Source organism: Oryctolagus cuniculus, chromosome 2, assembly GCF_964237555.1.
Source record: "Oryctolagus cuniculus chromosome 2, mOryCun1.1, whole genome shotgun sequence".
Classification (NCBI taxonomy): Eukaryota; Metazoa; Chordata; class Mammalia; order Lagomorpha; family Leporidae; genus Oryctolagus; species Oryctolagus cuniculus.
Window position 1 is genome coordinate 72,195,074 of NC_091433.1, and position 14,547 is coordinate 72,209,620.

The 14,547-nt window shown below is 37.1% G+C and overlaps 1 protein-coding gene across 50 annotated transcripts in view; it reads right to left on the reverse strand.

The window, feature by feature from the left end:
- Window positions 1-361: 361 nt before the first annotated feature.
- Window positions 362-14,547, reverse strand: part of PCM1 (pericentriolar material 1) — a 117,138-nt gene continuing 102,952 nt past the window's right edge. For 27 of the 50 annotated variants that reach the window (XM_070068464.1, XM_070068460.1, XM_070068463.1 and 24 more), the window contains 9 exons: window positions 13,177-13,374; window positions 10,752-10,814; window positions 10,367-10,502; window positions 9,922-10,082; window positions 6,608-6,677; window positions 5,835-6,091; window positions 3,818-3,910; window positions 3,615-3,729; window positions 362-2,263 (listed from right to left, as the gene is read on the reverse strand). In XM_070068464.1, coding sequence (XP_069924565.1) covers window positions 2,238-2,263; window positions 3,615-3,729; window positions 3,818-3,910; window positions 5,835-6,091; window positions 6,608-6,677; window positions 9,922-10,082; window positions 10,367-10,502; window positions 10,752-10,814; window positions 13,177-13,374 — 1,119 coding nt within the window. In that variant the 3' untranslated portion in view covers window positions 362-2,237. Of the gene's footprint in view, window positions 2,264-3,614; window positions 3,730-3,817; window positions 3,911-5,834; window positions 6,110-6,607; window positions 6,678-9,921; window positions 10,083-10,366; window positions 10,503-10,751; window positions 10,815-13,176; window positions 13,375-14,547 lie in introns of all 50 variants that reach the window. The other 23 variants (XM_070068449.1, XM_070068439.1, XM_070068453.1 and 20 more) reach the window with 1 other exon arrangement.

The following is a 14,547-nucleotide window of genomic DNA, read 5'->3' on the forward strand; positions in this document are numbered from 1 at the left end:
CATGGCTCTGGCTGGCTTTCCTGTACAACCCTAGATGGTATGTGATGATCTCTTCTTTGGGACCTGTGAGTACAATAAACTCCTTCTTTCCAAGTCTTCAGTCTCATTTCTTCCTGGGACTGCACTGACTTTACCGACCACATCAACATATACATTCCGACAACAGTATGTAAAATACATACAGCTAAGAAACAAAGGATATGTTCACTTAAAGGAAAATAGTCTCGAAGTGAATCAGTCTTCCTGTTTATCCCTGTCATTATTTTTCATGCCTTGATGATTTATGCTTGAAGTTGTCAAATAAGGCAAAATTTTGGAATACTCAAAAGAATGTCAATTTAAATGAAAATACAAATAAAGGTTCAATGTAGAATATACATTTATTAACAGTGAAAAAGCATTTATCCAAAGTGTAAAGTTACAAAATACAAAGTACTTCCATAGTCTGGCTAGCTCATTATATTAGGCATTATTTCAACCTCAGTAGGGTTCTTTCTCTTTCATTCTGGCCTTTTCTCCTATCTCTAACCAAAATTTTACCTTAAGATAAACAGGAGTATTTAATGCCTACCTCTTCAGCAATAGTTATTAGGCAAAATCTACTGAACAAGTTATCTGTTCTCAAGCCCTGGGTATTTTAAAACTAAATTATCGACTGAAATAGGAAAGTAAGAGTAGATAGCAGCTATTAAACAAGTCAAATAAGCAAGGTTGGTAAACAGGTACCATGGTAGTAGCTAAGATATAAATTCAATTCTTCTACCATGCCTATCTTTAATATGCATGCAGAGAGAGAGAGCGCTACAAATAAGGCTTTGTTTGAGTACCAAAATGGAAGTTTCCCACTGTTCTGACCAATATCTAGAAAATACAGAACTTAAGTGTTCATAGACTTTAACTTCTTGTACCCCTTTCTCTGAGATAGTCTAATAGGATGAGAGTTCCTGGTTCTGGATGGGTGGTTTTCTGAATAGGATGTATTGGAGATGATGTCTTTAGCAATACAGTGAATGTCCTCATAAGGAGTCCTCATAAGGAATCCTCATTTGGTATTCCCTGAATGGATACCACATTTTAACAGGTGTTAAGAATTTTAAAGGAATACCAAGTTATTTTATAGGGCATTTTAGTTAATTGTTAGCAAATTTAAATTACTACTTGGAACAAATGCTTCACATTTCATTCATTTGCGTAATGTTGACTGACTCACTGTTAACTGGCTCTGAGAAACCTTACTGTGTCTATGGAAAGTTTGGGATAAAAGGGTAAATCACCTTTTAAAAAGTTGATAGACTTATGAAAAAGTCACATGGATTTTAACAGTGAAAAAGGACATAGGGCATAGGACGTTATCTGCAAATCTGCTTCTCTCACACACAGGCCAAATGCTTTGCTTTGGTATTAAACTATCACTTCCAAAAGTAAGTCTGTCAAGGCATATAGAAGATTAATGCCCTGTTCTATCAATTTAGTTCTACTTAACCCCACTTGAAAGTGTGATTATCTAAAGTTAAATGCAATATTACTTATCTGTGCAATAATACTCCCTCATTATATAAAGGTAATTTAAAAATTTAGACTGAGACAACTTAGGATCTGAAATTCTAGAAAACACCTAATAGATAGCTATGTAAGTTGTGAACTTATCAAATTTGAATGAATTATTGATATATTTCCTAAATAATTCAGGTATCTGGGTTACCTTTATAACCAGCCCTATTCTTGCACAGGAATAGGCCCTGCAGGTGCCTAACAGAACTTTGGACCCAAGAGAAGCAACACTGGCATTAGCTGGAAGACTGGTCTAATGGCTGGGCTTTATAATAAATATTTCTCTCTTAACCACTACTCTCTGAATAGCCTAAAATTCTATAGAACAATGACTTACTGTGTAGAATTCAACATAATTTCCAAAAGGGGTACTTTACAGGTAAGGCCAAACTTTATTTAAACTACATTTTAAACTTAATATTACCAAACATCACAATGGGGGGAAAAATCAAGACAAAAAACAAAAACAAAAACAAAAACAAACCCACAGTGTATCAAGGTTTAAATCTGTCCAGAATTCAGTTTCTGATGTTTTAAAACTGCCATGGGCAGAAATTAGCACATCTATCAAAAATGCAGTGTCAAACTAATGTACATTTTTATACAGATCAAAGCAGATGTTTATTTAGTGTCATTTAGATATGCACTGTGTAAAGACAAAAGTTCGATGAGCCTCTGAAGACATCTCATATAGCTTGGGCTCCCACTGTTTCTGAAAAACAATAATTGCTATTAGTTACCTAATTAAAATATTACTTACTAGAATTTACTTCTTACATATTCTCTTCCATTAAATCTTTTACTTTTAATATATAAGGTTATTATAAAGAAAATTCCAATTTGGCTTGAATTCCCTGATAGCAAATGGTGAAAAAAAGAAACAACACACACACACACATACATACACACATACACATACACACATGAAGGCTCCTGTTTCATGATGGCAGCCTAAGCAGATAATACTTGTCTTTTCAAACACCCTACCAGGGGGAAAAAAAGGAACTATAATAACAAGGTATAAACCTACATAAAGAAGAAAAGAGCAGTTGCGAGAACAGGCTGTACCAACAAATGATCAGAATGTTCAACATAGATGGAGGCTGACTAAAAAGGATAGAGGAAGGCAGCCAGAGTCTAGAAACATGAGAGGCTCAGCTGAGATGGGTGTCACACACTAAAGGAAGAACTGAGCAGAAAACTGGGAAATTAACTGAAGGTTTGATATTTGAAATGTCTACCCTTCTCACCCCATTTCTAGAACCCTCCCATCGTATATGAATTCAATTAACTGATAGAGAATAACAAAATCCTTTGACCTTAATGCAAGAAAGTCTCTGAGCAGCCCAGAAGTTGTGCTACTAGAAACACAAAGAAGGAACTATTTAACTATTAATTGACTCTATGATGAAAGATACTTAAGTAGAATCATCTTCAGGAAAAGTATATTAGAATTAATTATAGCTATCAAGTCAAAATTTGTGTTCGCTTTTAATGACAAAAGTATGGGTAAAGCCAAAAAGAAGGTAAGAGGAAAGAGCCAGGAGGAGCCAAACAAGGTAATGTCCAAAGCTGACAGAACCAGACAGTATATCTATTTAAAATAGCAAAGATGAAAACCAGAAAAACCAAAAATAAGAACTGGGAGGAAGAAAGCTAGATCTAAGTACACACTTGTCATAGGGGAGACAGGTTATCTGAATTTTAAACATTAAGAAAAATGATAAAATACTGCAGTTATGTCAGACCCCTCCTCCAAAAGAACTAAAAACCAGTGGTTAAAAGAAAGGATTCTTTCTTTTTATCATTAACTTTTGCACCCTTCTTAAATTATGCACATGTATCTATTACTTTGCAAAAACTGAGGCTTTTAAAAACAAAAAATGACTTGGTAAGACTACTCTATATGTCAAGTAGCTAAACTAAAATTTTCACAATTATGCCTCCTTTCCAATTATTAGTCTTAAATCTCCCAGGTACTTGGAGTAGAACATATAAAAGATAAATCAGGGTATCTACACTCAATTTTTCAATATTATAAGATTAAAATTGATTACTCTTACCAGGTTCTTTTAGTGTTTGAGAACTTCCAGCTAATTCTTCAGTGTGCATTTCACATATTTCACCAGGTAAATGGTTTTTCTGTTGTTCTTCAACCATTTTTTTCCTTAGATCTGCCTTTGGAATTAAAATTAAACATACAAATCATTTTCCATCTTAAAATTTTTTTATAAAAAGACAAGCTTAATTAAAGAGAACCAAATACCTCTGAATATATTGTCAGTTTAAGTGGTAAATCTTCAACTTTCACAAAGTCTTCTTCATCAGACTTTTGACTTATGTTACCAGATTCTGCTTCCTGTAAGATGAATTAATATTTAGTGAAGAGAAAACCACTCTATCTTTAGACCTAAGTCATCCATGACAAATAGTGTATTATGGCTGTATACATCAATAATTCTATCATTTGTTTTCTTCCATATTTAGCTATGAATAAATTGAGTATCAGAAGTTCAGAAGGGCTTCACATGTAGTTATGAACAAGCTGTTGAGCATTCTTATTTTATTAAACTAGTTTAGAGTCTGAAGGAATAAACAGTAATACATGAGAGCTAAATGAATCTGAAACTTTTCATAATGTTTACAGAATGCCATCAGAGCTACATGCAACAGAACATAAGTAAACTTCTCAACCTATCAACTGTTGAGGCTCAATTAGACGAGGTATGAATTCAGTAATTCACTTCTGGGATCACTTCAAATTGTATTTTTCTGAAACTAGATTCTTCTCCTAGTTGACCCTTCTGATTTTTTAATGTATCATTCTACCCAAGTAGAAACCTTACCTTGCACTATTTCTTACCCAGCTCATCTTGTTCAGCTCATATTTTGCACCTATGTGATAGTGTGTCTCCTAATGTAGCTTCCTTGATAGCATATCATATATCGATCACATTAATCTTCGTAGACCATGACTTTGACCATTTCACTTTCTTATAAAACATATACATACCCTTCAGTAGGAATCCCTGACCACCCTTCAGATTCAAGACCTTGTATAATCTAACTTCAAGTTAATCTCAACTAAGTATCTTCCAGAAGACTATATACTGATCAAATGACAAGAATAAACCTAATTGGTAACTGTAAGTTTTAGATGCATAATCTTAGTGGCAGCAAGGCAAGCAAAACTCCTTTAAAAAGTTATTGTGTTTTTGGCCGGTGCCGTGGCTCATTAGGCTAATCTTCTGCTTGTGGCGCTGGCACCCTGGGTTCTAGTCCCGGTTGGGGCGCCGGATTCTGTCCTGGTTGCTCCTCTTCCAGTCCAGCTCTCTGCTGTGGCCCGGGAAGGCAGTGGAGGATGGCCCAAATGCTTGGGCCCTGCACCTGCATGGGAGACCAGGAGGAAGCTCCTGGTTTCGGATTGGCACAGCGCGCTGGCCGTAGCAGCCATTTGGGGGGTGAACCTACGGAAAAGGAAGACCTTTCTTCGTCTCTCTCTCACTGTCTAACTCTGCCTGTCAAAAAAAAAGTTATTCTGTTTTTAAAACATAAGCCCGATTTGTAACAAATTACAAAACTACAACTATATAAATCTTTAGACAAAGTCAATTTTAATTTTTTAAAAACAAGCATTTTCCTTAGACCAAAAATTATCTGTCTTGGTTCAAAAACTATATTGTAGATTTCTTACTTTCTGTTGATAAAAGTGTATAAAAATCTATTCAACTCAAGATGCAAAAATAACTTGGTATAAAATTCAATAGAAACAAAGGTCCATAGTAAAACTACACTTTTGTACCTTCTCTTTTAGTTGCAAATTTTTACATTTTTTGGTTATTCACTGTTTATAGATAAGGACTCTACCACTGTCAAATTGTTTCATTTTGCATCCCAAATATCAACTTTTAGTTCATTAAAGACTTAAATGCTTTAAACAGTTGAGCAGTTCAAAATGGGTAGTTTAAGAGACTAATGCTGATTCATGTATCATTTGTACTGCAGATCTGAACTTGAACTCTCTTCAAAGTTACCATCTATATCTCATCTTTATTTCTCAAAACTAAACACTGTAGAACAGCCTTCAGGTTCTGAAAGGTAATTCTAATTCACTAACACATTTCTGCTCAAATTTAAAAGAACAAGTGTGAATGAGAAAAATGTTCCAACAAGTTCTAAACCTAAACAGAGTGGGGTTCAGTTTATATACTGAAAATGTTAACTTGAAAATGAATATGCACAGAAATGAAAAATAAAAACTTACGAGTATAAAGGATACATACATAGTCATTCACTAACACTGGAGATTCAGTATCGGGACTTCCAGCGAGAGAGCTTTCAGGAGTTTCCTGAGCAGATTTAACTTCTTTGACTCTAGGCACTAAGGTTTCCATTTCGGTTAAAGGTAATGGCAAAGGGCTGGGCTGTTTAGATGACTCAACAGTACTGAGCGAATCATCATGAGTAGCATTATTTAAAGGTTGTTCATTTTCCAAGATATTGAGGTAACAGGGTTTCACAGGAGAGCTATCTTGGTCATCTGTCATCGAAAGAAAGTCTTAAAATCAGTGTAATGCCACGGTTACTAAACTTTACTTTCTATTACACAAAATGCATGATTGAGTGTAATTATGACACTTAATTCACAAAAAAATAGGGCAACTACAAATTTTCTTTAGCAATGGTTCCCAAATTTAGTTGATCAGATTCATCTAGAGATACTTTGAAAATTTAAATTCCCAAAAGTTACTTATGTCTAATAAATTAGGATTTCCAGGAATAATGTCCAGGAATGCAGATATTTTTTTAAAAATTCCCCTCAGTTGTATGGAGATGTTCCTTGAAGAGGTTTTCTGTGTGGATAATACTTAACATTTCTTTAACAGCTGTTTGCAAAAATATATCCCCTCTTTTCCTACAAAGGATTTAAGGGGAGAAGATATTAAGCCCAAAGTATCTTTAATTTACATTAGCTAACAATTCAGTTTTAAGATTATCTAAAGTTCCTTTTATGTGCTTAAAAAAATAATCTGAACATTCTAGATTTCTTACCTACCTCTACTAGTAGCTTCTTGCTCTAATGGGATATTTGTGCTTTCTGTTTTCTCAAAGTCATTTTGCAGAACCTAGGAAGCAAATGACAGTTTAAAGACCAGTATGTGTAAATAATAATTGATAGAATTAAAAAGGAGAGAGTGATCCTACATGGGAAGTGGGATACACAGCAGACTCATAGAATGGCAAATGCCCTAAATAGTACTCTGGCCTCAGAATCAGCCCTTAAGGCATTCAGATCTGGCTAAAAAGCCCATGAGAGTTTCGCAGGCATGGAAAGCCAAGACACTGTGGCAAAAAAAACAAAAAAAAACCAAAAAAACCTAAAAAAGAACTCTGTGAGTGAGATCCCAGCGGAAAGAACAGGCCATCAAAGGAGGTACATTTCTCTGAAGGGAGGAGGAGAGGACTTCCACTTTGACTATGGCCTTGTCTAAGTAAGATTGGAGTCTGAACTCGAGGCTTCCATAGCCTTGGCAGCTCAAGACAAGAGCTTCGGGTGACTACTGACGTCATAAACAAGAGTGTCAATTGTTAAATCAACAATGGGAGTCACTGTGCACCTACTCCCCATGTAGGATCTCTGTCCTTAATGTGTTGTACTATGTGAATTAATGGTAAAACTACTCAAACAGTACTCTATACTTTGTCTGTGTGGGTGCAGTCTGTTAATCTTTACTTAGTATATACTAAGTTGATCTTCTGTATATAGAGATAATTGTAAATGAATCTTGATGAAGAATGGGATGGGAGAGGGAGTGGGAGAATGGATGGTTGCAGGTGGGAGGGAGGTTAGGGAGGGAAAAGCTGCTATAATTCAAAAGTTGTACTTTGTAAATTTATATTTATTAAATAAAAGTTAAAAAAATGACTTTTAATGGCAGTGCCTGAAGACGATGGTTATCGGTGTGTGGTTTTTTTGTTCAACCTGAGACCTTCATATGAGGGAATTTAAATTTCTAAAAGTATTATAAAGGCAGTGGCTCTGGTTGCAATTTCCAGATTGCTAAGTAAAAAGTTTACTTTTCTCCATAACCTCAAAATAATACAACAAACTGGAAAAATAAATCTCGGTATTTCAAGTTATTTTTCTCAGACTGTTTTAAATTAAACTGTAGAGTACATGTAGACAAAGTTCATGAAAGAAACTGTCCAGGAGGAGAGGAAGATGTACTAAGTACCTTCAGAGTGAGAAACAAAAACTGAGAATTCCTTCACAATTTGAAGTACCAGTTTGTAAGGAGGAAGAACTATAGTGGTAAGGAGGGTAGTTATTTTATAACTGGTTAAAGAAAACGTGTACTTCTAGGTTTACTTCCGCAACCACAACAGAAAATGGGATGTTCTATTTTAGACAAATTGAAATAGTGAGCTTCACATCTGGGGACACCGGGGCTAGGGAAGGGGTAAAGAAGGTGAGTAAATATAATACTGAGGACAAGGATGTAGTGCAAATTTGATGGTGGGACACTGAGCCCCGTTCGCATATCTTACTCTGCACTACCAACCACCAAGCTTTTATACCTCAGACTTGAAGAGAATGGAGGACACTGTCTTGGAGAAACTACCCAAAGACCAGACTAGTAGACAGTGACATTTAGGAGTCTCAAATAGCTGGCTGTCTACCCAAATGCCCTTCAGGGAAGCTCAAACTCCAACTAGCTTTCTGCTCCATCATTCTTTAATATGAACACACAACATAAGCTAAAAATATCACAACTGAAATGCAAAAAATTTCATACAAGTATTAGGGCTGAGGAATTATTCCTGAAAGTAAAACAAAAAGATAGGCCGGCGCCGCGGCTCAAGGCTAATCCTCCACCTTGTAGTACCGGCACACAGGGTTCTAGTCCTGGTCCGGGTGCCAGATTCTGTCCCGGTTGCCCCTCTTCCAGGCCAGCCCTCTGCTGTGGCCCGGGAGTGCAGTGGAGGATGGCCCAAGTGCTTGGGCCCTGCACCCCATGGGAGACCAGGAGAAGCACCTGGCTCCTGCCATCGGATCAGCGCGGTGCGCCGGCCGCAGTACGCCGGCCTTGGTGGCCATTGGAGGGTGAACCAACGGCAAAGGAAGACCTTTCTCTCTGTCTCTCTCTCTCTCACTGTCCACTCTGCCTGTCAAAAAAAAAAAAAAAAAAAAAAAAAAAAAAAAAAAAAAAGATAAGGCAATGAGACAATAAAAGGAAGAAAGAAGAAAATGAGATAATGAGATGATCAGTTCTAGATCTTAATTATATGATAATATTAACTCCAGAAGGAAAGAAAAATGGTGGAAGAAAACAGCAAAAGTACATTGATCAAATGATACAGACTGAAAAGACCAACTGAGCATTCACCAAAGTGAATTTAAAAACAAAAACCACTTCCCAACAGTGTTTACATCATAAAATTTCAGAACTCCAGAGGAGGAAAACCTCTGGAGAACAGAAGGGAAAAAAATACACACAAAGGATACTAAGAAAGACACCAGCTTTCTCAACAGCAACACTGGAAACTGCAAAGAGCACTATCTTTTAAATATCAAAGAAAATATCCACACAGTGTTTGTTTTCTGATATCTGAAGATTTTACTGATGTATCTTTTATGCATGCTTTCTCAGCGTGCTTTACCAAAATGAGACAATAAATCACAAGACAAATACTGGACTTAAACAGGTCTCTGACAAAAAAAGAATGACAAAGGAGACTCCTAGGCTGTTAGCTGTTTAATAGTTCCAAATAACAAATATACCTAAAATGGAGCAGGAAGAAGTGTTACAGGAAGGAAACAAAATGACAAATTGACATCCTGTAGAAAATTTTACTGAGACGTTTGTTTATACAGCAGTTGGAAGGCAGAGCAAAACATTCAAAGAAAATAAAAAATTGAACATTAAATTCAAGAAAAATACAAGGTGAAACATTTGATTCAGCAGTGATATTTACAGTTTGGTAAAATCTAAATATTTGGTTAAAATGTAACTGAAAAGTACACACCACACACACATTGTTCAAAAATATGGACAGAAAAAGTATAACGTGTTGCCTGTGGACAGGCCAAGGTAGAGGACAGAGTGATTTTATTTTTAGCAAATACTGTTTCTAGCTATGACTGGGAAGAAAAGTATGAAGATTAATATCCCAGATCTTCTGAAATATTTGTTTTTCAAAGATTAGAATGTTTTAAACATTGTTACATATAAAAAAGTCAGATTTTACTAAGAATTTTAAAGAGGTCTGTATTCATGGAAATGGGAATGGGTAAAGCTGCGTATTTTGAGATGATTTGTTTTCAGTAGTTAAAATTGGTAGACAGTGGACTGATCTATATTGGAATACCTGATTGTCACGTTCATTCTCTTCTGCAGTTTCAATGTTAGCCTGGAGTGAAGTCTGGACATCTACAGGGCTCTCTTCAAATTCTTCTACTTCTTCATCCTCATTCTCATCTTCTCCACTTCCATAATTATTTAAAGCCTGAGTTTCAGCTTTAGACAAATCTGAATTCATCGAAACACAACTCTTAGTAAATTTCAGCATCATAATTGGTGCCATTTACTGCATTCCTGCATGGCACAGGTCCTTTGTATACAGTATCTGAAACTGTCTAATCAGTAAGTACCAGAAACTGTGGTGCGGAAAAGCCAAGTAATTAGTCAAGGTCATTGTGAAATTCAAATTTAGTTGTCTGATGCCTAATTCTATGCTCATTGCACTCTACCAAACTGATTCACTGACCTATAAAGAATTAACATGTAAACACAGTGCAGAGCCTTAAACTTACTAATAGACACTGGACATCCTTCGCTTTCTTCATCTTCCTCTTGATCAGAAACATCAGATCTTAGATTTTTGGGACCTCCTCCACCATACAACTCAGATGTTTGGGTCTGCTTAACTGTTTCAGTCTCATCCTTGTCCTAGCCACAGATAAATTTGAGTAATTAACTAATTAAAGTACTTTTAAAACAGTATCATGAAAATTAATGGTTGCTATATAACAAAAATACAATGAATCATTTTTGACAGTCTGGTTTTGTCTCTAAAAACAAAATTAAAACTAATCAGAAGACATCTGATAATATACTGTGTTCTCAAACATTAAGGTAAAAGCAGTTAAATTTTTTTCAAAAACCATTATTTCTAGGCACAAATGAACTGGTACATACTTTATCCTCATCATCAATCTCTTCAGCTGGTGAGCCATGATCTCCTTCAAGAATCCTTTTGGCCTATAGTAAATTAAATAGAATTTAACAATATACTTAAGAGTGTAGTAAAGTTTAAAAATTTTGGCTTTCATCAGAAAAGCTGAATGGTTTCTCAGAAAAATAAGTGCATTGTTTTATTGAAATGTTTTAAATTGACAAAAAAAGCAACAGTGCCTGCTTGACTATTCCTAAGATGCAAAATTTTCAAAAAGTTCATGGAAAAGCATATTATGGATTTTGAAAACTTTCTGCACCAAAATAAACCAATTATTTATTCCATACTTCCAAACTTTTAGAAGTACCCTCATATAAGACGTATCTCAAACTTATTAACTCCCTTAATCTAGTCCCCATCCTCGTTCAGTCATACCAAAGTCAGTAAATGGCACTTAATACACCAAGAAGCACATGCCAATTAGGAAACCAGCCTTTACTTCCATTACCTACTTCTAAACCATGAGAATTCTTTACTGGATAAATTATCAAAATATGTATGTTGCTGCACACTAAACTAAAAATGTTTGATTATTCTTTTTTACCTGGAAGACTCAGAAAGCCTTACAACTTGCCTCCCTGCTTCTATCTCTACTCTCCTATAATTCCTATTTAATGTGGTACATAAGATTATGTCATTCCTCAACTTCAAACTGTCCATGGCAGTTTCTATGATGTTTAGAATAAAATACCTTAGCAAGATTTTTAAGGCTCGTAACCTAACCTACACTCTTACCACTTAGTAACCTTCTATTCTCCAAACTGCTCAATCCTGCCTTAGAAGTCTTTATACTTGATTCTCTACACATGGAATTAACTTCATCTCCATTTTGAAATCCTTGTCTTTCTTTTTTTTTTTTTTTTTTTTTTTTTTGACAGGCAGAGTGGACAGTGAGAGAGAGAGACAGAGAGAGAAAGGTCTTCCTTTGCCGCTGGTTCACCCTCCAATGGCCGCCGCTGCAGCCGGCGCACCGCGCTGATCCTGGCAGGAGCCAGGAGCCAGGTGCTTTTCCTGGTCTCCCATGGGGTGCAGGGCCCAAGCACCTGGGCCATCCTCCACTGCACTCCCTGGCCATAGCAGAGAGCTGGCCTGGAAGAGGGGCAACCGGGACAGAATCCGGCGCCCCAACCGGGACTAGAACCCGGTGTGCCGGCGCCGCAAGGTGGAGGATTAGCCTATTGAGCCACGGCGCCGGCCTTTTTTTTTTTTTTTTTTTTTGACAGGCAGAGTGGACAGTGAGAGAGAGAGACAGAGAGGAAATCCTTGTCTTTCTTGTCAGATTATATTTCACCCCACACAGGGCCTCATGAGATTGCTTATCCAAAACCTATTGAAAGGAGACCAACTCTGGTCATGTATTAGAGTATTATGCTGTTTTATTTTCTTTAAGCTGTCAGCAATGGCTGAAGTTTATATGTAGAATATAAATAACACAAGTGTGAAACAAGTATATTGACCTCTGTACTTCGGATTCTAAGGAAGAAGGACCAAGATCAAGGACACATCTTTTCTTGATCTGGTTTTCCTCTCATGATCAGAGGGTCAAGTAAAGGGTATAAAGCGACGGAAAAGGCCTTCTTGGTAAGCCTGAAGATGAGGGGTAACGAATTCATTCAATTTCACGCATGATCAAGACCAATTTGGGGCCAGTGTTGTGGTGCAGCAGGTTAAGCTGCCACCTGCAATGCTGACATCCCATGTGAATGCCAAGGCGAGTTCTAGCTGCTCCATTTCCAATTCAGTTTCCTGCTACCCTGCCCAGGAAAGCAGCAGCAGATGGTTCAAATGCTTGGGCCCTGGCCACACATGTAGGAGACTGGATGCAGTTCCAGTCTTCTGCCTGACCCAGTCCTGGTTGTTGTGGCCATTTAGGAATGAATGAGCAGATGGACACTCTCTACCTATGCCTTTCAAATAAATAAACCTATAAGTAAAAGAATCTTCACCAAAAAAAAGTGACATGTTACAGGAAACTCCAGGGATGTGAAACCGGAGCCCTAACTAATAAACTAGCATGTGTATCAGTTAGGTGTGACCTCTGGGTGATAATATATTCTCAGAATGTTTAAGAACTGGCAACATCGATGGCAGGTAGCTGACCAAAGACTGGATCCTAGTCCTTTTCTCTTTAGGGACTTGAATGAGTGGCAATAAAGTGAACTGGATACCTGACAATGTGCATTTCGTATCAATTCCTATCTACATTCCTGATCTTTCACCCCTGTGTTACTCCTGAGATTTAGTAGACATCTAGCACATGTACTGATTTATAATCTGGTTAACTAATAGTACCAAATAACTGCTTTTGCTGGGGTCAAATGACATTAGTTAATGATAAAAACTACTTACATGCTAATAACTACTCCTAAAATCAAAATCAATATTTACCTCTTTGGCATAAGACTGTATTACTCCAGCTGCTTCTATTTTTCTTTTGCATCTCTGCTTAACAGTTATACTATTATTGTCCAAATCTTGCATGAGCTTAAAGAAAGCTAATTCGTTAAACAACACTTCAGATATCTCTACAAGAAGATCTTCTCCACAGTCTTTCAGTTTTCTGCCAGCAAATTTTGCCAGTGAATCCTATTAAATAAAGCAGATATTTTAAGATTGCAGTAAACTTCATTTGTGAGTAGAGCAATACAGATGGTTAAAGTTTAAATTGAGGCTGTAGCTTTGGGGTAGCAGGTTTAGGCCATTGCCGGAAGCAGTGGCATCCCATATGGGTGTCAGTTCAAATCCCGCTGTTACACTTCAAATCCAGCTCCCAGCTTACCACCTGGGAAAGCAGCAGGAGACAGCCCAAGGACCTGGGCCCTTGCAATCACATAACAGATCTGAAAGAAGCTCCAAGCTTCTGGCTTTGGTCTGGTCCAGTACCAGATATTGTTGGCATATGGGGAAAAAAAAACTCCACTTCTCTCTCCTCTCTCTCTCTCAAATCTTTTAAAAAGTTATAATACTTACCTAGAGAAAAATAAATTTTTTAATTTTTTGAAAGTCACAGGGAAAGACACATCTTTCATCAGCTGATTCAACTCCCCAGGTGGTAGCAACAGTTGGGGCTGGGCCAGGCCAAAACCAAGAACTTCTTCCACGTCTCCCACATGGGTGCAGGAGTCCAAGCACTTGGGTCATCCTCCACTGCTTTCCCAGGCCATTAGCAGGGAGCTGGATCAGAAGTGGAGGAGCCAGTACTTGAAGCAGTGCCCATATGGGATGCCAGCACTGCAGGAAGTGGCTTTACCTGCTAGACCACATCACCGGCCCTAAGAAAAATTTTATTACTTTTAAGTACTGAAAAACTTAATGAACAAGACTACTAAGGAAAAACAGGTTAATAATTTTAAAGAATATCACCGTATTTCTTAGTAGGAATTGTGCTAGTTTGGCTTTCAGAGTACAGACATATGGGAGAAAAAGCATATATGGTTGTCCATGTTTAGTCTCTACTTAATATAACTGCTGGTGGGCTGGCATTGTGGCCTAGTAAGTAAAGCCACAGCCTGTGATGCCAGCATGCCAGACAGGCACAGATTCAAGTCCCAGCTGCTCTACTTCCAATCCAGCTCCCTGCTAATGGCCTGGAAAAGCAGTAGAAGGTGGCCCAAGTACTAACTACCTCAATGGGAAAATATTCAGGTAAATATATAATGGTAATGGTTACATGGAATAGTAAGGTATCGTTATGTATATTCTCAACTTTGACACCACTGACATTTAGGACTGGGTAATTCTTAGTTTTGAGAGACTGTC